This window comes from Scyliorhinus torazame, chromosome 2, assembly GCF_047496885.1.
Source record: "Scyliorhinus torazame isolate Kashiwa2021f chromosome 2, sScyTor2.1, whole genome shotgun sequence".
Taxonomy (NCBI): domain Eukaryota; kingdom Metazoa; phylum Chordata; class Chondrichthyes; order Carcharhiniformes; family Scyliorhinidae; genus Scyliorhinus; species Scyliorhinus torazame.
In genome coordinates, this window is record NC_092708.1 from 401,558,517 (window position 1) to 401,583,623 (window position 25,107).

The following is a 25,107-nucleotide window of genomic DNA, read 5'->3' on the forward strand; positions in this document are numbered from 1 at the left end:
CGAGGCTGTTTGAGGGAAAATCAACATCCGGCATGTGGGAGGCTTTCAAATGTCAGTTGATTAGAATTCAGGCCCAGAGGGAGCTTTAGGTACTTGGGTATCCAGGTGGCCTGGGAATGGGTAAAGAGTGGTATGACCGGTACAGGCTTGGAGGGCCGAAGGGCCTGTTCCTGTGCGGATTTGTTCTTTGCTCCTTGAAAGGTTGTCGTGGCTAGATGGGAATGTGGAATTCGAAACACAAAGAGGTCGGCCATGATCTTTTTGAATGGGGAGCAGGTTCGAGGAGCCAATCCTGCTCCGACTTTGTGTGTTTGTTGTCTATTCAGATTACATCACCAGTCTCTTTTATTAGGATCTGGCGGGATGGTTAATTTGTCCAAAGAGAAAGTCAGACCATGAAGTCACAATTACATTGTTTATTAATCTCATACAACTTGCAGCATTGAAATACATAAAATATTTAGCAGATATTAGTGCAAGTAATAATTGAGGTTACAAAGGCAGTTGCGATAACTCCCTGGAAGCTTGTAATAACTCGCATTTACGGTAATATCAATCTCAATGACCAAGGATTTAATTTAGACTTCGATAAACTTATGAACTATATAAAACGTCTAAGAATTTGCTGAACAATGCTAAAGGATATGTTAAAAGTCTGATTGGTTTATCTTCCTACATGTACACTTCTGTTTCATCAAAACCTCTGAAGCTTGTTATTTTGATTTTAGTTACTTAAATTGGTTGTTTCATTTTCCTCTGCGATTCTTGTGTCTGCTTTCTGCCACATCAGACAGCAAACTCCCATCCGAATTGTGATATTCATTCCTTTGTGATCTGTCCATCTCCACGATAGAGCCGCATTTCACACTGGCACATGAGCTAACACATGGCACCAAGACTGGGATTAGATTGAGAGTGAGATTAGATGGAGTGGGATATTCACGGAGTGGGATATTCAGGGTTTTTGGGAGAGTGGGATTAGATGGTGTAGGGATATGGATGTGGAAATTGGGATTAAACTAAATGCCTTGAAGAAAAAGGTCAGACAGATTTGTTCGGATGGAGTGTTATTTGGTTATAAGGTTTTGTAATTCTTTATTATAATTAACTTGGATTATTAATCAAGAGAATAATTATCATTTAATTTTACAATAATGGAACTACGGTGTCCTGAGTTTTGTCTGCAAATGGATTTTAAAGAGATTGCACTTTTTGAACTGACTTCTAATTCTAACCAAACGTGGGTCAGGGTTTGTGCTTCATACTCCCGCACACATCTCCACAACACACAGGATCTGATTACAGTGGACTTGCTGTTGTCACAACACTGCCTCAACTATTAATAACTTAGATGATGATATAGAAAATGTACAGATCATCAAATCATTATGAATAGATGGAGAAGAAAATCAAAAAGGCTAATGGTCTTTATATCTAGGAGAGGTTGGATATGTTTGGTTTGTTCTCACTGGAACGACGGAGGTTGAGGGGCGACCTAATAGAAGTCTAGAAAATTATGAACAGAGTGGATATTCAGAAGTTTTTGCCGAGGGTGGAAGAGTCAATTACTAGGGGGCATAGGTTTAAGGTGTGAGGGACAAAGTTTAGAGGAGATGTACGAGGCAAGTGTTTTTACACAAGAGGGTAGTGGGAGCCTGGAACTCGCTGCCAGAGGAGGTGGTGGAAGCAGTGACATTTAAAGGGCGTCTTCAGAAATACATGAATAGGATGGGAATAGAGGGATATGGACTCCGGAAGTGGAGGAGGCTTTAGATTAGACGGACAGCATGGTCAGTGCAGGCTTGGAGGGCCGAAGGGCCTGTTCCTGTGCTGTACGTTTCTTTGTCCTTTGATTGCTCTAGTTAGATGACACCTGGACAGGGAGCAGGGAGAGTTTGGCTTGGAGGGATTGCAGATTTATCAGAATGATACCTGAACTCCAAAGGTTATAATTAGGAGAAGCGGTTGAACACTCTCGTTGTATTCCTTGGAATTCAGAAACTATTTCTGCAGGTTGGGTTGTCTCAGACAGGGGGGAATAGTCTAAAAACTAGAACCTGACCTTTCAGATAACAATCATAGAATTATAGAATCTCAACAGTGCAGAAGTAGGCCATTCGGCCCATCAAATTTTCACCAACCCTCTGAAAGAGCACCCTACCTAGGGCCCATACCCCCACCCTATCCTCACAACCCGACCTGATCCTACATATCCCTGGACTCTAAGGGACAATTTATCACGGCCAATCCTCCTAACCTGCACGTCTGGACTGTGGGAGGAAACTGGAGCACCCGGAGGAAACCCACGCACACACTGGGAGGATGTGCAGACTCCGCACAGACAGTAACCCAAGCCGGGAATCGAACCTGGGACCCTGGCGCTGTGTAGCCACAGTGCTAACCACTGTGCCACCGTGCTGCCATTAGATGCTAGAAGTTGTAACTCTCGTCTGCAAAAGACAATTGATGTTAGATTAATCAGTTTTAAAGCTGATATTGGTGGGCTTTCATTAACCAAAGTTATTCAGGGATGTCGGCTAAAGACAGTTATATGAAGTTAGGTTGCAGACCAGCCATGATCTCGTGGCTAGATGGCTTCCTCCTGTTTCTATGGTGCAATTCTTCAGCCGAGTGGGATCATGCACCTTTCTTTGTCGTCAATTTAAGTCCCAATTATTAGTTTGGATATTGTGAATGCATAAATCTCTGCTTTCTACCTTTCTGCACTTTCTATTGCTGAGCCCTCACAGTCCAAGTGTACCCCACCTGTCTGATTACACCACGTCCAGCTGTCTGATGACTCTTCTCCAACACAGTAACATAGTGGTTAGCACTGTCGCTTCACAGCTCCAGGGTCCCAGGTTAGATTCCCGGCTTGGGTCACTGTCTGTGTGGAGTCTGCACGTTCTCCCCATCTCTGCAGGTTAGGTGGATTGGTCATGATAAATTGGCCTTAATGTCCAAAAAAAGGTTGGGTGGGGTTACTGAGTTAGGGGATTACGGGGATAGGGTGGGGCCGTGGTCTTGGGTGGGGTGCTCTTCCCAGGGGCCGGTGCAGACCCGATGGGGGGAATTGCCTCTTTCTGCACTGTAAATTCGATGATTCTATGATTCCTGCCTGTCCAGTTACAGTGCTCTGGTATTCAGATCGGTGTGAAGTGTGAGCAGGAGGGGAAAGATAATGGAAACTTTCAGGAATACCAGGGAATGCAGGAATACAAGAACAACTGGGAATGTGAACACAGGAACGAAACATTAGGAATACACGGATGTGAGGTAAATGTAGAAATTAAAAGGAAACAGTAAAAAGTAAGGTGGGAAAAGAAATCCAGGCAGTGAGAAGATTCTGAAGGACAGAATCTATCTCCACTTGGAGAGGCGAGGTTTGATCAGGAATAGTCAGCATGGCTGTGTCACAGGGAGGTCATGCCGAACAAATTTGATTGAATATTTTGACCATGTGACCAGGTGTGTAGATGAGGGTAGTGCAGTTGATGTAGTTTACATGGATTTCAGCAAAGCCTTTGACAAGGCCCCACATGGGAGACTTATTAAGAAGGCAAATACACATGGGATGCAGGGGAACTTGAGAAGGTGGATTCATAATTGGCTGAGCTGTAGGAGACAGAGGGTGATGACAGACGGCTGCTTTAGTGACTGGAGTGACCAGTGGTGTACCGCAGGGATCTGAGCTGGGTCTCCTATTGTTTGTCATTTATATAAACCACAGCGATGACGATGTGGGGGGTAGGATCAGTAAGTTTGCGGATGACACACAGATTAGCCGGGTGGTTAACAGTGAGGTTGAGTGTCTTGTGTTACAGGAAGATATAGACGGGATGGTCGAATGGGCAGATACGTGGCAGGTAGAATTTAACCCTGAAAAGTGTGAGGTGATACACTTTGGAAGGTGTATTGTGACAAGGAAATAGTCAATGAAAGGCCTGACACTGGGAAGTTCCGAAGAACAAAGGGACCTTGGCATGTTTGTCCAGAGATCTCTGAAGGCAGAAGGGCAGGTTGATGGGGTGGTGAAAAAGGCATTTGGGACACTCGCTTTTATCAATCGGGGCGTAGATTACAAAAGCAGGGAGGTCGTGTTGGAGTTGTATAGAACTTTGGTGAGGCCACAGCTGGATACTGTGGGCAGTTCTGGTCACCACATTATAGGGAGGATGTGATTGCGCTAGAGGGGGTGCAGAGGAGATTCACCAGGATGGTGCCTGGGGTGGAACATTTCAGCTATAAAGAGAGGTTGGATAGGCTTGGGTTGTTTTCTCTGGAGCAGAGAAGACTGAGGGTGACCTGATCGAGGTGGACAAGATTCTGAGGGGCGTGGATAGGGAACAGCTGTTCCCCTTAGTTGAAGGGTCAGTTACGAGGGGACACAGGTTCAGGGAGGGAGGTTCGGAAGGATTTGAGGAAAATTTTTTTTTAACCCAAAGAGTGGTGACGATTTGGGACGCACTGCCTGGGAGGGGGGGGGAGAGGCGGGTCTGGGACACGCTGCCTGGGAGGGGGGTAGAGGCGGGTCTGGGACACGCTGCCTGGGAGGGGGGTAGAGGTGGGTTGCCTCACATCCTTTAAAAGGAACCTGGATGAGCACTTGGCACGTCTTAACATTCAAGGCTCTGGGCCCAGTGCTGGCCAGTGGGGTTAGGTGGGCAGGACAGGGCCTTTCTTGTGTCGGTACAGACTGGGTGGGCCGAAGGGGCTCTTGTACAATGTAGTATGCTATGATTCTGTGAGGGGGGGTGGGAGGTTGCATCTCGTGGTGGGGAGAGACAGAATGCGGCAGGCAGCGAAATAAATATCCAGAAGCAATGTTGCTGGATTAAATAGAGAAACACCAGAATATTTATCACTTGCTCAATTTAAATCAATAAATTATGCAGCACAAAGCAAGAGACGATTGGTCTGAAACGGTACACATTAAAGCAGTAACAAATATATATAATTGAAGATCACAGGGTGCCAGGCCTTGTGGATATATTTGGTCAGTGAGAGATGCTGGCTTCAGACACATAGTTTTCGATGTAGTGCGGCACCTTTTGACAGGAGAATGTCTCAGCAGATTTCCAGCTCCCACCAAGAGGCAGACTTGGCGCCACACACTGTCTGAACACTCAGAAACATGCAGCATTCACTGGGACATGCTGGTAGCCTGTACATTCTCAGCCAGGCAGGGTTACAGAACAGAGCAAACAGACATTGGCTCCAACCCACCTCTTCGCAAAAGCTCCACCGCCTCGATTACCTCCACAGTCAACAGTGTCTGTGGCGTTAAAATCAAAAGCCTCCAGATAGATACATTCCTCAGTTACAATCCTGATTGTACGATTATCCCCAGCGTCTCCTAGTGATAGCGAATCTCACTGTCCATGACTGATCCAGCAGTTGGCTCACACTGCTGACTTACCAAATCTGTTTCAAAGCTTTGTATTGTTGCAGAGCCCTCTGATTTGCTGTCATCAGCACGGTTTTCCATGGTTCCGTATGTGTGATGTGCAGGAGATGCAGCAGGAGTTAGTCCCAGTTCAGCATCCTGGAGAACAGCTGCAACAAACACCTAGAAATCCAAGAACATGATTAGCACAGAAAGCAGCCAGCGTAACAGATTACCATCATAAGAATGTCAGATTGTAATAGGAGAAGGCACCCGAAGCTTGCCCACCAATCAATCATTTCATGGTTTATATGATTGTGATCTCAACTCTTCTCTCCTGCCTCTTGTCCATTGGAAATCTGTCCAATTCAGTCTTGAACAAATTCAGCCCTCACTTCTGCCCAGGCAAGAGAATTCCAAAGTCTTAACAATCCTCAGAGCAAAACATTCTCCTCGTTGCCTTCTTCAATGGGACACCCTTATTTTTCGGACTTTCTCACAGGGGAGTAATTCCCAGCTTCCACCTTGTAAACACCCCTCAGAATCTTACAGGTTTCAATAAGATCACCCTTTTCAAAACTTGCTTTTCTACCCATTTTGTATCATCAGAAATTTAACCACCACACATTTGGTTCCTTTGTCCAAGTCATTGATATAGATTGCAAACAGTTGCGGCCCCATCACTGATCCCTGGGCACTCCACTAGTTACAGTTTGCCAACCCATTTAATCTGACTCTCTGCTTCCAGTTAGTAACCAGTTCCTCTGTCCAAGCTAATATATCAACCCCAACTCCATCAGCTCTTGTGTAGTAACCTTTAATGTGCTGCCTGATTGAATGTCTTTTGGAAATCCAAACACATTTACTAATTTCCCTTTACCAAACCTGCTTCCTACGTCTTCGAAGTTCTCTGATAATTGTCAATTTAACTTTCCCTGTCACAAAACTATGTTGACCCTCCCTGATTGCATTATGATTTTCTAAATGTCCTGCTATTACTTCCTTGAGGCATTTTCCCATTGACAGATATTAAGTTAACTAGTTAATAGGTTCCTACTTCTAGTCACCTTCCTTTCTTGAATTGAGGAATTATATTTCCATTTGTTGGGACTTTTCCAGAATAAAGGGAATTAAACAAAGACCACAGTTTGGCAGGACAGGCACAACCAACAATGGAGGAGAGAGGGTCGAGTGGTTTCCATCTCCCAGCAACTTTTGACACGAGCAACTGAACAATCCGGTACATCATGGGTGACTTATGTTTGCCCAGAAACCCCCTCAACCTTGTTTGGCAGTTCAAGAATCAGTTCAATGTTTACCAAATGCCACCGCTTTGTGTCCAGTAGCAGCTGAAAATTAGTGTGCCTGAAACTCACCTTGCTGCACCCTGTGTAATTCCAAACTTTCCAAACTCAGGCTGACTCTCGATATTTAAACACAAGAGAATCTGACCAGTTAACTCGGCTGTCTTGGTATTGCTGATGCTGTTTTATTTCCTGCGTCCGCTCTGTTCATGACTTACGTTGGAATTTGGTGTTGACGAAACACTGCTCCGTTCGCCATCTGTGAACACGCCATCTGTCTCCTGCTCCGCCATCTGAGAACAGGGGGTATGAGATGAGAATCAAGTTTATAACACAACATGTGAAGAATAATTTACAGGGATATGGGGGACTTGCAGAGAGGCAACACAGACAAGCGGGGCTAACAGGCTGCTCTAACACAGGAGGTGAGCCTTCGAGTCTACAACAAATTGAGGTGGGTGCAGAAATTGAGCATTTTTCCAAAGGTGGAGTCACAGAAGCTTTCACAGAGAGTTCTAAACGCTTGGGGAAGAAGAGCTTAAACCAAAAGGTCTGTCACCGAGGGACGGGAGACAGAGTGGGAGCTGATGTGTGAGGGCGAAAAACAGAAAATACTGAAACTATCTGAGCAGGTTTGAAGGCCTCTGTTGAGAGGGGAAGAATTAACATTTCAGATCTGCGACCTATCATCAGAACTGGGAGAAGTTAGCGATGCAATTGGTTTTGAATAAGGGATAGGCAAGGGAGTGTGAAGAAGAACAAAAGAGAAGCTCTGTGATAGGGTGGAAATCAGGAGAGATTAAATGACAAAAGACTTCATACCACACAAATGGTTGCTGCATAAAATAAAGATGCATGGCGTTAAGGGTAAAGCAGTAACATGGATAGAGGATTGGTTAATTAATAGAAAGCAAAGAGTGGGGATTAATGGGTGTTTCTCTGGTTGGCAATCAGTAGGTAGTGGTGTCCCTCAGGGATCAGTGTTGGGCCCACAATTGTTCACAATTTACATAGATGATTTGGAGTTGGGGACCAAGTGCAATGTGTCCAAGTTTGCAGACGACACTAAGATGAGTGGTAAAGCAAAAAGGGCAGAGGATACTGGAAGTCTGCAGAGAGATTTGCATAGTTTAAGTGAATGGGCTAGGGTCTGGCAGATGGAATACAATGTTGACAAATATGAGGTTACCCATTTTGGTAGGAATAACAGCAAAAGGGATTATTATTTAAATGATAAAATATTAAAACATGCTGCTGTGCAGAGAGACCTGGATATGCTAGTGCATGAGTTGCTAAAAGTTGGTTTACAGGTGCAACAGGTGATTAAGAAGGCGAGTGGAGTTTTGTACTTCATTGCTAGTGGGATGGAGTTTAAGGCTAGGGAGGTTATGCTGCAATTGTATAGGGTGTTTGTGAGGCCACACCTGAAGTATTGTGTTCAGTTTTGGTCTCCTTACCCGAGAAAGGACGTACTGGTGCTGGAGGGTGTGCAGGAGATTCACCAGGTTAATTCCAGAGTTGAGTGGGTTGGATTACGAGGAGAGGTTGAGTAGACTGGGACTGTACTCGTTGGAATTTAGATGGATGCGGGGGATCTTATAGAAACATATAAGATTATGAAGGGAATAGATAGGATAGATGCGGGGAGGTTGTTTCCACTGGCGGGTGAAAGCAGAACTAGGGGGCATAGCCTCAAAATGAGGGGAAGTAGATTTAGGACTGAGCTTAGGAGGAACCTCTTCACCCAAAGTGTTGTGAATCTATGGAATTTCTTGCCCAGTGAAGCAGTTGAGGCTCCTTCATTAAATGTTTTTAAGATAAAGATAGATAGCTTTTTGAAGAATAAAGGGATTAAGGGTTATGGTGTTCGGGCCGGAAAGTGGAGCTGAGTCCACAAAAGATCAGCCATGATCTCATTGAATGGCGGAGCAGGCTCGAGGGGCCAGATGGCCGACTCCTGCTCCTAGTTCTTATGTTCTTTTAGTGCAAAGCAAAACATATGCGAATGCAATAGACAGATAAACGATTCCACAACCAACAAATCAGATCCAATCTCTGGTGTCCTACCACACCCTGCCGGGAATGGTAGTGGATAATTAAACAACTCACTGGAGGGGGAGGCTCCACAAATACCCCCGTCCTCAATGAGGAGGCCTTGCACATCAGCACCACAGACAGGGGGCTGGATTCTCCACCGGCGGGATCCTCTGCTTTGTCAGCAGCGCCCTCACACCCACAGATTTCCCGATGGCATGGGATGTCCACAGTGGGAAGCCCCATTGATCAGTGCCAGGAGGGAGAATCCTGCTACCGGCAGGGATGCGCCGCACCAGGAAATGGGTGTGGCGGGACGGAGAATCCAGCCGAGGGCTTTGCAACCATCTTCAGGCATAAAGGTCAAGCGGATGATCCATCTCAGTTTGTGCCACATGACTGCAAGAAACAGCTGAAGGCACTGGATATTGCAAAGGCTCTGGGCCCTGACAAAATTCCGGCAATAGCACCGACGACCTTGCCGCTAGTCAAGCTGTTCCCGTACAGCTACACACTAGCATCGACCTGGCACTCTGGGGGAGATGGTGTGAAATGGTAATGCCACTTGACTCGTAATCCAGAAACCCAGACTAATATCCAGAGGGCTTTTTGAAACAGTAGTCCAACAGGGAAGGGGCCTTACTAGACCTAGTATTGGGGAATGAGCCCGGCCAGGTGACCAAAGTTTCAGTAGGGGAACATTTTGGGAATAGTGATCATAATTCCCCAAGTTTTCAAATACTCATGGATAAGGACAAGACTGGTCCTCGAGCAAGGGTGCTAAATTGGGGGAAAACCAACTACAACAGAATTCAGCAAGAGCTGGAGAATGTGTATTGGGAGCGGCATTTGAGGGTGAATCCACATTTGATATGTGGGAATCTTCTAAAGACCAGTTGATTAGAGTGCAGGACAGGCATGTCCCTGCAGAAATGAAGGACAGAATTAGGGAACCATGGATGACCGGGGAAATTGTGAGACTAGTCAAAAAGAAAAGAGAAGCATACGTAAGGTGTAGGCAACTAAAACCAGACCGAGCTTTTGAAAAATATAGGGAAAATAGGAACAAACTCAAACGGGGAGTTAGGAGGATTAAAAGAGGCCATGAAACGTCATTGGTGAGCAGGGTCAAGGAAATTCCCACAGTGTTTTATACATGTATAAGGAGCAAGAGGGTAGCTAGGGAAAGAGTAGGGCCACTCAAGGACAAAGGAGGGAAGTTATGTGTGGAGTCAGAGGAAGTGGGTGAGATCCGGAATGAGTACTTTGCATCGATATTCACCAAGGAGAGGGACAGGACGGATATTGAGGTTAGGGATGGTTGTGTGAATACTCTAGGACATGTCAGCATAATGAAAGAGGAAGTGTTGGATACCTTAAAATGCATTAAGGTAGACAAGTCCCCTGGGCCGGATGGGATATATCCCAGGTTATTGTGGGAAGCAAGAGAGGAAATAGCTGGGGCAGTAACAATATCTTTGCATCATCTTTGATCCCAGGCGAGGTTCCAGAGGACTGGAGAATGGCCAATGTTGTCCCTTTGTTTAAGAAGGGAAGCAGGGATAATCCATATAGTTATAGGCAGGTGAGCCTGACGGCAGTGGTGGGGTAGCTGTTGGAGAATATACTGAGGGAAAGGATTTATTCACATTTGGAAGCAAATGGACGTGTTAGTAATAGGCAACATGGTTTTGTGTGGGGAAGGTTATGTCTTACCAACTTGATAGAGTTTTTTGAGGAGGTGACAGAATTAATTGCTATATTCAGTAGTAACAAGGGTCAGGGAAGATTGGCCATTGAATAATTGATGTTATTTGATTTTAAATATCTTCCAAGAAGTTTAATTTAAACAAGTAAGTTATGACAGGAGAGCTCAAAGCTGTGGTTTGCTCCTCCTGCTTTATGTGGGAATCCAAGAACATTTCCGGTGCCCGGGGCCACTATGTGTCTAGGAAGTGTCTTCAGCTGCAGCTCCTGGAAGCCTGGGTTGTAATAATAATAGTATTATTATGAAATTGGAGCGGCAGCTGAGGACACTGAAGCACCGCGAGGCGGACAGTATTGTGGTTAGCATGTATCGAGAGGTGGTCACTCTGCAGGCTGAGACATTTAAGAGTCCTTCTTGCTTATTCCCTTTTCCCCCTTTCTTTTATTATGTTGTTATCATTTTTGATCCATTGGCGATTAATTGGCTTGTATCTTTAAGCCAAACAACAGCGAGAATGAGGAATTCTGAAGGTAAAGGAGACACAGCCTAAAGAACAGGAGCTACAGACTTTTCAGCACCAGAGAGATGGGGTGGCACTCGGTTTGATTGATTGGCTGGAAGCCAATGAATTGGTCAAAAGGCCGCACTCTGCCCAGCAACAGGTGGTGATTGGATCCTATTCCAGTGTGATGGTTCTCTGAGACCGGAGGGAGCAGTTGAGTCCTGGACACAGAAAGACAAGGACCTGTTTTCTCTCCCTCTCTAGAAAAGGCTGCCAGAGCTGTATTCCTGAAGGTGCAGAGAACCTGAATGAATGAATCTAGAGGGAAACCATTACAGACTGCAAAAAAAGACAAGAGGCTGTTCCCCCTCCCGCCAGAAAGGCTGTGAATGCTGCATTTCTGAAACTACAGAGACCGGAATGAATTACAGTAAAGCCACAAACTGAAAGCAAGGTTTGAAGAGGGGCAAAGTGCTTAAAACCACCGTATGAAACAAAGATTCTTTTTTCCATTTTTATTTTTTACCCCTTTTGTCCCCTGTAAAAAATAACCAATAATTGTGTCTACAATTACAAACCTGGTGACTGTAATTACGGGGCAGCCAAGGGGACAGAACCTTTGGGTAATTTTCTCAAAATTATTGGTTAACTCTCTTGTGTTGTGCGGTGGGGCTGGAATTGAACCTGCTCTAGCCCCCATTGTCGTAACCACTTGTGTTGTGACTCCGGGGCCGGTGGGGCTGGAATTGAACCTGCTCTGGCCCACAGTGTCGTAACCATTTGGGGCTCGCGTCCAGGATCTTTCTGACAACAGTAAACAGCGAAGTTTGGGTTCCAGTGTAAATTAAACGGAGATACTGGATTTGTAGCAATATAACAGGATGGCTCTGGAAGCCGCTAAGGGTTTTCTTCCGGCGAACGACTTGTGTCTGGTTTATTTAAAAGAGCTTTGAAAGGACAAGCTAGTCGATTGGTAGGCGAAGTATAAAGAGGTGCCAGGTAGAGCTAGGAAGGTGGATATAACTGATTTGATTGCTCAACATTTAAATTTGAAAGAGATGATAGGATCACAGGAGAGGCCATGAAGTAATGAAGCTTCGGGACATTTCCTGGTGGGGAAATCGGCCTTAGAGAATTAGGCTGCAGTTTGAGCCTGAGAGGGAGAGGCAGCAAAAAGAAAAATAAATGGAGATGGAAATGAGGAGGCTGGAAATAGAGAGCGCGGAAATAGAGAGCGCGGAAATAGAGAGCGCGGAAATAGAGAGCGCGGAAGAAGCAAAAGAGAGACTTGCATTTTAACGCACTGGAAATTAGAGGGGAACTTAATCTGAGAACGGAAATCTTAGAATTTAAAGAGTAGGCAGATTCAGCTCAGAGATAGCTCTCATAGCTCTGTACATGGGAAAGATAGGACACAGCAACTGAGCTAACCAGCAAATACATCTAAAGAAGACCAGACTTTAAAGAAGATTGATTGTCAAGTTGGGCCTGAAGGTCCCTTCAACCAACCAGAAGGATCCAGAAGCAAGATCTTTTTACTTTTCTGTAAAGACAGTGATTGCATCTTTTAAAAAGAGGAAAAAATATATAATAATAAAATAACTTAAAAGTTTTAACCTGAAACAGTGGTTATTAGTCTACTTTACTTACCTAGCAATGCGGGACCCAGGATCGATGCTACTAAGTGGTAAGTAGATGAAATCTTCGGTGAAGGTATGGGTCATACCGGGGGATAACTTGAAAATATAGTTTGACCTGAATAGCACCCACTGAAGCTTGCATCGGAGTCGGAGAGTGAGAATCCCTGATCACCATTTAGAATGTCGGCCCTTTTTGGTATAGGGGGAATTCTAAGAATAGTGGTGAGTTTTCAAAAACATGGCGCCCGAACGTGGGACGTTTTATTAAAACCGTGTTAATTATGCCTAGCGGGCTGCTTTATTTTCTATACGGCAGCCGTCGTGTTAACACTGTGTTAATTACGCCCAGCCGGTTGTTTTGCTTTCTCCATGGCATCCAGCGTGGAGCCTAGAATATTAGAAGTTTCTAGCTGAGCAGAATGGGGGCTAGAATATTAGAAGTTTCTAGTTCCCAGGAAACGGTTGGAATATGAGAAGTTTCTAACCGGCGCAAAGGCCGAATATTAGAAGTTTCTGGTCAATGTGTGAGTCAGACTTTACCTGCCGAGTTTAGTCTGGAAAGTCATGTGTGATTGACTTTTGTAAGGATATTCTGTGGATCAAGGGGACTGAAGCTCAGGTTGGGTGTGTAAAATCAGCAGACTAGAAGATACTGACCCTGAGAAAAAGACATCTTGGTGACAGCACTAAAAATCTTGCATCCATTACTGGTAAAAAGAGGCCAAAAAATAAATCATCCTTAGAGTAAGGCAGATTGTGAGGTTAAAGCCTGGAGAAATGGGGACGCCTAGAATCTTTAGAGACCAATAACCAATCGACCCTTAACTAAAACGGGAAGATAGTGCCTTAGTCAGCCTTGGATAGGGCCCAGAAAGGGTACTTATCCTTAATTTCAGATTGCAACTGAAAGGGACAACCAGGAACAGAACTTAGAATTCCAAAAAATGGCAATTAGAATAATCCTCTTGCTCTGAAACACGGTCAAGAGAGTTGAAGAAATGAAACAAAAGTGGAAGAAATTAACAGAGGCAAAAAACTCCTGCATAAGTGAAACTTTATCAGCATGGAGGGGTCTCAATTTTTGTTAAAGTAACTAAAACCCTACTGAATAGAGGTCCAAGATCTCAGTGGATAAATGTGTGTGTGTTCGATAAGGATTTGTGAAATCCTACAGAGTAGAGATCCAAGATCTGAGTGGATGAATGAGTGTGTGTCTAATAAGGAATTGTGAATTTCCTTTGGTGTTTGTATTTTTAAAACATGTTGGGCGGGATTCTCCGTGGCCGCGCCATCGTGAACGCCGTCGAGGTTCACGACGGCCCGAAACAGCCCCGATCCCGACCGATTCAGACCCTGACAATGGGCCAGGATCGGGGCCGCGTCATCTACACGCGCCAGGCCTTGCCGCCGTGTAAAGGCGGCACCGCATTGATGACGCGGCCGGCGCCGCATAACTGGCGTCATCCGCGCATGCGCGGTTGCCGTCCTCTCTAAGTCCGCCCCGCAAGAAGATGGGGACGGATCTTGCGTGGCCGCGGAAGGAAGGAGGTCCTCCTTCAGAGAGGACGGCCCAACGATCGGTGGGCACCGATCGCGGGCCACCCCACATTCCAGGTGAAGCCCGGTGCAGGATCACCCCTCGCCCCCCCCCGCAGGCCACCCCCACAGCGTTCGCGCACCGCCCACGACTGCAGCGACCAGGTTTGGACAGCGCCGGGGGGAACCCGCCGTTTTGGCCTGGCCGCTCGGCCCATCCGGGCCTGAGAATAGCCGGGGTGCCGGAGAATCGCCATTTTGGGTGTCTCCGGCGATTCTCCGGCCCGCGGAACTCGACCGGGTCGTTCCCGCCGCTTGGGAGAATCGCGGGAGGGCGTCGGACCGGCATCGCGGGAAATTCTGGCGGCCCAGGCGATTCTCCCAACCGGCCTGGGAGTGGAGAATCTAGCACGCTATATTTTGTGAAACTGAGTTTCACATTAATTGGAAGTTATAAAGGGCAGGTAGAAATGTGATCAGTATTATGAGGTAGTAAATCGCATTTTCAGAACTTAATTAGTCTTAGAATAAATGGATAAAGAGTTTGTACTGAGCTGCTTGCAGGCTTTGAAACTGAGCATTGAAATTGACACTGCGTAGCTCCGCAGGGTCCTAGTGCCCGATGAGCACAAGGATGTCACCAGCAAAAATAATGATGTTTAGAATGTTAAATACATTGAAGAAGGAGCTTTAGAGAATAAAGATATTGGATCAACAGTTAAGATAAGAGAATTACTAGCAGTATAAGGAAAAGGGAATCTGATGGCAGGGAAAGATTTGATAAAAATAAATGCAGGTAGTAAAATTAAGATATTAAAACAATTGATAACACAGAGGAAGTTTGGGTGAAGCTACCAACTAAGACTGCAGGGAAAATAATCAGTGCGGCTGTAAAATGTAAAGATAAGGTTGTTCAGAATTTGTGAAACATACAGTTGACTTAGAGAAGCATGGTGTCTGGAGCAAAATAAATTTTATCACAATTAAAACACATGACCAATTGGTGGGAAGACGGTGAATTAAAACCCATTAGCAGCATTGATTGGACAGGTGATGAAGTTAAAATGTCATGTTTGGGACTTACCTTCATAAAAATCCGGTCGTAATCAAAATAAAGTAATTAAAGTAAATGTAGTATCAGGAATGTATCAGGGTTAGGTTTCGACAGATTGGATCAGAGTGAGCAAAAGAGGAGGAGTTTGAGATTCTTCGAATCTCACTCAGGGGTGCAATGACAGAAGGAGGAGGCTTAACAGGCTTTAATTGTATGAAGGACATAAAGGATAAGGAAGATAAACCAGTTCAAAAAGAAAAAAGAAAGAAATGGTGGCAAAAGAAATCCGGAAGTCCTGGAGAGGGCACTTCTGGAGTATTCAAACAAAGATAGAAAGTACAAATTAAAGAATAGGGCCCTCTCCACCCTTGACCTGTTCATTTGATTTTTCAGATGGAATAAATAACAGACAAACCAGTTCACAAGAAGGAAGAGAACTGCACTCCAGAGAAGAATGTTTTAGAAAGGATTGGGGGGGGGGAAACTAATGATCCAATTGGCTCATATTTGAGGGAATTAAATGACAAGAGCCCGGAGGAAAACTTTACGGGTTAGAAACAAATCAAAATATCAAATTATTACTGAGCATTGAAACCTCCGGTCAGACATCTGTAATTGGGCATCAGCTGATGGATGATCTGTGGTCTCCACGGGGTATGTACTACGCGATGGGAGTTATTAAGGGTCTCGGCAGACAGCAGCGACTGACGAGGAACCCCAATATGATAAATGACAAAAGTTTAAGAATTTTTGTAGCTTGATGCCACGGCGGGAAAATTATTACCAATGCAGCAAACAATATTTCATTAAAGAGCTGTAATCGTTATTCAAGAAGAAATGTCATGTAAATTGGTAGGGACTGTTATGTATGATAATGGGGATCTGTGTGCCGTTCAAGGACCTTGATCAGCATTTCTAAACTGTGTGAATGTTTTAATAGAGGGGGAATAGTGGTAGTTTAGTGTGTTTTTTGATTTACCTACATAGAACATCATGAATAATATTGATATTGTTTACACACCATATTTAGTTTATAATGACTATGGATCCCAAAGCCACGAAGGGATGTGTCGATATTGTACTTTATTTTTAGTATTGAAATTGTGATAACAGTTGCAAATCTGTAAAGTTGTAACACGGTCTATTTGTGTGGTTAGGTAATGAGTAATGTGTTAAGATAAGACTTAATTTTTATAAACTGTGTATTTAACAATAAGGAGAATTTATTTGGAAATAGGGATAGTTCGATGCGGTTTTGCGAATACTGTCGGCATATTATATTGCAAATGTTGTAAGGGAAATTATAATAGACAAAAGAGATTTGAAGGAAATTCATCAGAAAGATATTCTCTCATGTACACCAGGGGTTGGCAGACATACATGGTTCAGGACAATGTTAGACATTAATGTGGGGGAAGTCAGGGATAGAAGCAGGATCAATTCAATTGAACCTTTTCAATTAATGAAGCAAGGGGTGGTACATGATATCATAATTTACCATTCCAATGAGAAACGGAAAGCAATTTGGATGACAGAAAAATGAGACACTAAACAGCCAGTGATGGACAAAAGACCTTTTTGGTTACTGATGGACTGAGTTGTGTGCTGTTTCTAAGGGACATGAGGAAGCTTCTACGGTGCTGCTACCCCAAGGAAGTAAAATGCTTTGGAGGTAGTGGAACACGGATATAGCTATTGTGTTACCTTCCTGAGCGGCTGCGGCTATGGTTCACGGTAATTGGACTTGAGGAAAGAACGAAAAAAGACACTGGTCTGTGATATGGATACATTTACGAATTGATTTCGGTGCACAATTTAAAATCACAAAACATGTACTTACAAAAGAGAAAGATCGGGGATAAATGTTAGTCAGTACAATTAGATGGGGGGATAATTGACCAAAAGATATAGTTATGTTTCAAATGTCAAGATGGGGTGTTATTGAAAATATGGAAAGATGTGTCATTTGAAACATGGAAGTCTGGCAATATCGGGTCTGAGAGAAACATGAGAGGATACAGGGAAAGATCCCACGAAGGGTTAACAGCAGCTGCCAGGAAAGGATTGTAAAATGCAGATATCCTTGGTCAAGCAGGCTTAGCAAACAAGACAAACAGGATTTTGAATGAAGCCAAAAACAATGGCTCACACCTTCATTGAAAGTAACTATCTTAGTAAGGAGCTGAAAAAGAATGGATGAGCTTCAGTTGAATTTGGTGATAATTCTAGGTGTGAAAAGTTGCTAATACCAGGTGAATTAAAGAAAACTGGAGGCTATCAGTCTACGAGAAACATATTTCAAAGCCAAAATCAAAGTCAAAATTGAGCTGAGGACACAATTGGAAAATAAAACTATAGAAATGACAGGAATTAAAAGTAACACCTCTTGAAGTCAAAGCATTTTGAACATCACAAAGGAAACAATGTAATCAGATCTATGAGATGAGGTCATGTCAAAATGCATACTTAGTTGGATTAAAAGGGTTAGATCAAAAGATACATTTTACAATCAAAGAAAATAAGAGTTACTTTACAATAACATCATAAAAACTTAATTGTTGGAAAGCGAATATAAACCGAGAGACAAGAGCAGGAACTACCAGAGCTCAGAGAGAGAGAGGGGAGAAGCAGAGACAGATTACAGTCAGCTCAGTCATGGGAAAGAGACAGGGCAGAGCAGCCGAGCTAAAATAACTAATACATCTAAGGAAGACTAGAATTTAAAGAGTAGGCAGATTCAGCTCAGAGTCAGCTCTCATAGCTCTGTACATGGGAAAGATAGGACACAGCAACTGAGCTAACCAGCAAATACATCTAAAGAAGACCAGACTTTAAAGAAGATTGTCAAGTTGGGCCTGAAGGTCCGTTCAACCAACCAGAAGGATCCAGAAGCAAGATCTTTTTACTTTTCTGTAAAGACAGTGATTGCATCTTTTAAAAAGAGGAAAAAATATATAATAATAAAATAACTTAAAAGTTTTAACCTGAAACAGTGGTTATTAGTCTACTTTACTTACTTAGCAATGCGGGACCCAGGATCGATGCTACTAAGTGGCAAGTAGATGAACTCTTCGGTAAAGGTATGGGTTATACCGGGGGATAACTTGAAAATATAGTTTGACCTGAATAGCACCCACTGAAGCTTGCATCGGAGTCGGGGAGTGAGAATCCCTGATCACCATTTAGAATGTCGGCCCTTTTTGGTATAGGGGGAATTCTAAGAATAGTGGTGAGTTTTCAAAAACAATCCCTTTGACACAGTGAAAGAGGGCGAGGAGAGCGGCGGGGGTACAGTGAAAGAGAGCGAGGAGAGTGGCGAGGACGCAGTGAAAGAGCGCGAGGAGAGCGGTGGGGACACAGTGAAAGAGCGAGGAGAGCAGCGGGGACTCAGTGAAAGAGCGCGAGGAGAGTGGCGGGGACACCGTGAAAGAGCGCGAGGAGAGCAGCGGGGACACCGTGAAAGAGCGCGAGGAGAGCGGCGGGGACACAGTGAAAAAGCGAGGGGAGTGGCGGGGACACAGTGAAAGAGCGCGAGGAGAGCGGCGGGGACACTGTGAAGGAGCGCAAGGAGAGCGGTGGGGAAACAGTGAAAGAGCGCGAGGAGAGCGGTGGGGACACTGTGAAAGAGCGCGAGGAGAGCGGTGGGGACTCAGTGAAAGAGCGCGAGGAGAGCGGCGGGGACACAGTGAAAGAGCGGCGGGGACACAGTGGAAGAGCGCGAGGAGAGCGGCGGGGTCACAGTGAAAGAGCGCGAGGAGAGCGGTGGGGACTCAGTGAAAGAGCGCGAGGAGAGCGGCGGGGACACAGTGAAAGAGCGCGAGGAGAGCAGCGGGGACACAGTGAAAGAGCGCGAGGAGAGCGGCAGGGACACAGGGAAAGAGAGCGAGGAGAGCGGTGGGGACACAGTGAAAGAAAGCGAGGAGAGCAGCGGGGACACAGTGAAAGAGCGCGAGGAGAGCAGCGGGGACACAGTGAAAGAGCGCGAGGAGAGTGGCGGGGACTCAGTGAAAGAGCGCGAGGAGAGCGGCGGGGACACAGAGAAAGAGCGCGAGTAGAGCGGCGGTGACACAGTGAAAGAGCGCGAGGAGAGCGGCGGGGACACAGTGAAAGAGAGCGAGGAGAGTGGCGGGGACACAGTGAAAGAGAGCGAGGAGAGTGGCGGGGACACAGTGAAAGAGCGCGAGGAGAGCGGCGGAGACACAGTGAAAGAGCGCGAGGAGAGCGGCGGGGACACAGTGAAAGAGAGCGAGGAGAGCGGCGGGGGTACAGTGAAAGAGCGCGAGGAGAGCGGCGGGGACACAGTGAAAGAGCGCGAGGAGAGCGGCGGGGACACAGTGAAAGAGCGCGAGGAGAGCGGTGGGGATTCAGTGAAAGAGCGCGAGGAGAGCGGTGGGGACTCAGTGAAAGAGCGCGAGGAGAGCGGTGGGGACACAGGATAAAAGAGCGCGAGGAGAGCGGTGGGGGCACAGGATAAAAGAGCGCAAGGAGAGTGGCGAGGACACAGTGAAAGAGCGCGAGGAGAGCGGTGGGGACTCAGTGAAAGAGCGCGAGGAGAGCGGTGGGGACACAGTGAAAGAGCGCGAGGAGAGCAGCGGGGACACAGTGAAAGAGCGCGAGGAGAGCGGCGGGGACACAGTGAAAGGGCGCGAGGAGAGCGGCGGGGACACAGTGAAAGAGCGCGAGGAGAGTGGCGGGGACACAGTGAAAGAGCGCGAGGAGAGTAGCGGGGACACAGTGAAAGAGCGCAAGGAGAGCGGCAGGGACACAGTGAAAGAGCGCAAGGAGAGTGGCGGGGACACAGTGAAAGAGCGCGAGGAGAGTGGCGGGGACACAGTGAAAGAGCGCGAGGAGACACAGCTGCCAGAGAAGCGGCCTTCAGATTTTCGGCGGGAGCAGTGGCCAGGGGTCTGTCGGGAAGGTAAGTTTTCCTCTTTCAAAAGTTACCTTGAAGAGTGACATCACAGCAAAGCAGTGACCTGATTGGCCGGTCAGGAAAGAGCTCCAATTAGTAGTAGCTGGGAGAAATTTAACTCTTCGTGTGTTGGTAAGTATTGTGATTGGTAAGTAAAATCTTTATTCCTTTCACTTATTCATTATTTGATACCATATTTGTAATCAGATAAGGTAAAGTGGAAAAATGGCAGGAGATCCCAGACCCGTGTTATGCTCCTCGTGCTGAATGTGGGAGTTCAGGGACGCGGCCAATGCCCCTGACTCCTTCATGTGCGGGAAAGTGTGTCCAGCTGCAGCTCCTGTTAGACCGCATGACGGCTCTGAAGCTGCGGATGGACTCACTTTGGAGCATCCGCGATGCTGAGGAGTTCGTGGATAGCACGTTCAGTGAGTTGGTCACACCGCAGATTAGGATTGGTAAGGGAGACAGGGAATGGGTGACCGAAAGGCAGAGAAAGAGCAGGAAGGCAGTGCAGGTGTCCCCTGCGGTCATCTCCCTCCAAAACAGGTGTACCGTTTTGGATACTGTTGGGGGAGATGACTCACCAGGGGAAGGCAGTAGTAGCCAGGCTCATGGCTGGCTCTGCTGCACAGAAGTGCGGGAAAAAGACTGGCAGGGCTATAGTCATAGGGGATTCAATCGTAAGGGGAGTAGACAGGCGTTCCTGTGGTCGAAAACGAGACTCCAGAATGGTATGTGAAAAATCAAATGAAATGAAAATCGCTTATTGTCACAAGTAGGCTTCAATGAAGTTACTGTGAAAAGCCCCTAGTCGCCACATTCCGGCGCCTGTTCGGGGAGGCTGTTACGGGAATTGAACCGTGCTGCTGGCCTGTTTTGGTCTGCTTTCAAAACCAGCGATTTAGCCCTGTGCTAAACAGTGCTAAATGAGGTCCTGCAGCAGGAGTTCAGGGAGCTAGGCAGAAAGTTAAAAGACAGGACCTCTTGGGTTGTAATCTCGGGATTACTCCCTGTGCCACGTGCCAGTGAGGCTAGAAATAGGAAGATAGAGCAGCTAAACACGTGGCTAAACAGCTGGTGTAGGAGGGAGCGTTTCCGTTATCTGGACCACTGGGAGCTCTTCCGGGGCAGGTGTGACCTATATAAGAAGGACGGGTTGCATCTAAACCGGAGAGGCATAAATATCCTGGCCGCGAGGTTTGCTAGTGTCACACGGGACGGTTTAAACTAGTATGGCAGGGGGGTGGGCACGGGAGCAATAGGTCAGAAGGTGAGAGCATTGAGGGAGAACTAGGGAATAGGGACAGTGGGGCTCTGAGGCAGAGCAGACAGGGAGAAGTTGCTGAACACAGCGGGTCTGGTGGCCTGAAGTGCATATATTTTAATGCAAGAAGTATTACGGGTAAGGCAGATGAACTTAGAGCTTGGATTAGCACTTGGAACTATGATGTTGTTGCCATTACAGAGACCTGGTTGAGGGAAGGGCAGGATTGGCAGCTAAACGTTCCAGGATTTAGATGTTTCAGGCGGGATAGAGGGGGATGTAAAAGGGGAGGCGGAGTTGCGCTACTGGTTCGGGAGAATATCACAGCTGTACTGCGAGAGGACACCTCAGAGGGCAGTGAGGCGATATGGGTAGAGATCAGGAATAAGAAGGGTGAAGTCACAATGTTGGGGGTTTACTACAGGCCTCCCAACACCCAGCGGGAGATAGAGGAGCAGATAGGTAGACAGATTTTGGAAAAGAGTAAAAACAACAGGGTTGTGGTGATGGGAGACTTCAACTTCCCCAATATTGACTGGGACTCACTTAGTGCCAGGGGCTTAGATGGGGCGGAGTTTGTAAGGAGCATCCAGGAGGGCTTCTTAAAACAATATGTAGACAGTCCAACTAGGGAAGGGGCGGTACTGGACCTGGTATTGGGGAATGAGCCCGGCCAGGTGGTAGATGTTTCAGTAGGGGAGCATTTCGGTAACAATGACCACAAGTCAGTAAGTTTTAAAGTACTAGTGGACAAGGATAAGAGTGGTCCTAGGATGAATGTGCTAAATTGGGGGAAGGCTAATTATAACAATATTAGGCGGGAACTGAAGAACATAGATTGGGGGCGGATGTTTGAGGGCAAATCAATATCTGACATGTGGGAGGCTTTCAAGTGTCAGTTGAAAGGAATTCAGGACAGGCATGTTCCTGTGAGGAAGAAGGATAAATACGGCAATTTTTGGGAACCTTGGATAACGAGAGATATTGTAGGCCTCGTCAAAAAGAAAAAGGAGGCATTTGTCAGGGCTAAAAGGCTGGGAACAGACGAAGCCTGCGTGGAATATAAGGAAAGTAGGAAGGAACTTAAGCAAGGAGTCAGGAGGGCTAGAAGGGGTCACGAAAGGTCATTGGCAAATAGGGTGAAGGAAAATCCAAAGGATTTTTACACGTACATAAAAAGCAAGAGGGTAGCCAGGGAAAGGGTTGGCCCACTTAAGGATATACAAGGGAATCTATGCGTGGAGCCAGAGGAAATGGGCGAGGTACTAAATGAATACTTTGCATCAGTATTCACCAAAGAGAAGAAATTGGTAGATGTTGAGTCTGGAGAAGGATGTGTAGATAGCCTGGGTCACATTGAGATCCAAAAAGACGAGGTGTTGGGTGTCTTAAAAAATATTAAGGTAGATAAGTCCCCAGGGCCTGATGGGATCTACCCCAGAATACTGAAGGAGGCTGGAGAGGAAATTGCTGAGGCCTTGACAGAAATCTTTGGATCCTCACTGTCTTCAGGTGATGTTCCGGAGGACTGGAGAATAGCCAATGTTGTTCCTCTGTTTAAGAAGGGTAGCAAGGATAATCCAGGGAACTACAGGCCGGTGAGCCTTACTTCAGTGGTAGGGAAATTACTGGAGAGAATTCTTCGAGACAGGATCTACTCCCATTTGGAAGCAAATGGACGTATTAGTGAGAGGCAGCATGGTTTTGTGAAGGGGAGGTCGTGTCTCACTAACTTGATAGAGTTTTTCGAGGAGGTCACTAAGATGATTGATGCAGGTAGGGCAGTGGATGTTGTCTATATGGACTTCAGTAAGGCCTTTGACAAGGTCCCTCATGGTAGACTAGTACAAAAGGTGAAGTCACACGGGATCAGGGGTGAGCTGGCAAGGTGGATACAGAACTGGCTAGGTCATAGAAGGCAGAGAGTAGCAATGGAAGGATGCTTTTCTAATTGGAGGGCTGTGACCAGTGGTGTTCCACAGGTATCAGTGCTGGGACCTTTGCTCTTTGTAGTATGTATAAATGATTTGGAGGAAAATGTAACTGGTCTGATTAGTAAGTTTGCAGGCGACACAAAGGTTGGTGGAATTGCGGATAGCGATGAGGACTGTCAGAGGATACAGCAGGATTTAGATTGTTTGGAGACTTGGGCGGAGAGATGGCAGATGGAGTTTAATCCGGACAAATGTGAGGTAATGCATTTTGGAAGGTCTAATGCAGGTAGGGAATATACAGTGGATGGTAGAACCCTCAAGAGTATTGAAAGTCAAAGAGATCTAGGAGTACAGGTCCACAGGTCATTGAAACGGGCAACACAGGTGGAGAAGGTAGTCAAGAAGGCATACGGCATGCTTGCCTTCATTGGCCGGGGCATTGAGTATAAGAATTGGCAAGTCATGTTGCAGCTGTATAGAACCTTAGGCCACACTTGGAGTACAGTGTTCAATTCTGGTCGCCACACTACCAGAAGGATGTGGAGGCTTTAGAGAGGGTGCAGAGAGATTTACCAGACTGTTGCCTGGTATGGAGGGCATTAGCTATGAGGAGCGGTTGAATAAACTTGGTTTGTTCTCACTGGAACGAAGGAGGTTGAGGGGAGACCTGATAGAGGTCTACAAAATTATGAGGGGCATAGACAGAGTGGATAGTCAGAGGCTTTTCCCCAGGGTAGAGGGGTCAATTACTAGGGGGCATAGGTTTAAGGTGAGAGGGGCAAGGTTTAAAGTAGATGTACGGGGCAAGTTTTTTACGCAGAGGGTAGTGGGTGCCTGGAACTCGCTACCGGAGGTGGTGGTGGAAGCAGGGACGATAGTGACATTTAAGGAGCATCTTGACAAATACATGAATAGGATGGGAATAGAGGGATACCGACCCAGGAAGTGTAGAAGATTGTAGTTTAGTCGGGCAGCATGGTCGGCACGGGCTTGGAGGGCCGAAGGGCCTGTTCCTGTGCTGTACATTTCTTTGTTCTTTGAAGCCTCCCAGGTGCACAGGTCAGGGATTTCTCAGATCGGCTACAGGACATACTGAAGGGGCACAGTGAACAGCCAGTTGTCGTGGTGCATATAGGCACCAACGATATAGGTAAAAAACGGGATGAGGTTCTACAATCAGAATTTAGGGAGTTAGGAGATAAGTTAAAAAGTAAGACCTCAAAGGTAGTAATCTCAGGATTGCTACCAGTGCCACGAGACAGTCAGAGTGGAAACTCAAGAATAGTCAGAATGAATACGTGGCTTGAGAGAAGGTGCAGGAGGGAGGTGTTCCGATTTTTGGGACATTGGAACCGGTTCTGGGGGCGGTGGGACCATTACAAATCGGATGGTCTACACCTGGGCAGGACTGGAACCAATGTCCTAGGGGGTGCTTTTGCTAACACTGTTGGGGAGGTTTTAAACTAATGTGGCAGGGGAATGGGAACCAGATTAGGAAGTTAGAGGTCAGTAAAGAGGCAGCAACTAAAGCCAGTAAGGTACTAGATAATAAACTCAATGTGACTAAGGGGAAGAGTAGACAGGGAAGAGATGATGAACGCAAAGGGACAGGTGGTCTAAGGTGCACTTGTTTTAATGCGAGAAGTGTAGCAGGTAAGGCAGATGAATTTAGGGCTTGGATTAGTACCTGGGAATATGATGTTATTGGTATTACTGAGACTTGGTTGAGGGAAGGGTAAGACTGGCAACTAAATATGCCAGGGTATAGATGCTTCAGGAGGGATAGAGAGGGAGGTAAAAGGGGTGGAGGAGTTGCATTACTGGTCAGAG

The 25,107-nt window shown here is 46.2% G+C and overlaps 1 protein-coding gene across 3 annotated transcripts in view; it reads right to left on the reverse strand.

Moving 5' to 3' along the window:
- Positions 1-401: 401 nt before the first annotated feature.
- tmem63c (transmembrane protein 63C) overlaps positions 402-25,107 on the reverse strand; it is a 536,405-nt gene continuing 511,699 nt past the window's right edge. For all 3 annotated transcript variants that reach the window (XM_072494521.1, XM_072494522.1, XM_072494517.1), the window contains 2 exons: positions 6,909-6,983; positions 402-5,569 (listed from right to left, as the gene is read on the reverse strand). In XM_072494521.1, coding sequence (XP_072350622.1) covers positions 5,357-5,569; positions 6,909-6,983 — 288 coding nt within the window. In that variant the 3' untranslated portion in view covers positions 402-5,356. The remainder of the gene's footprint in view (positions 5,570-6,908; positions 6,984-25,107) is intronic.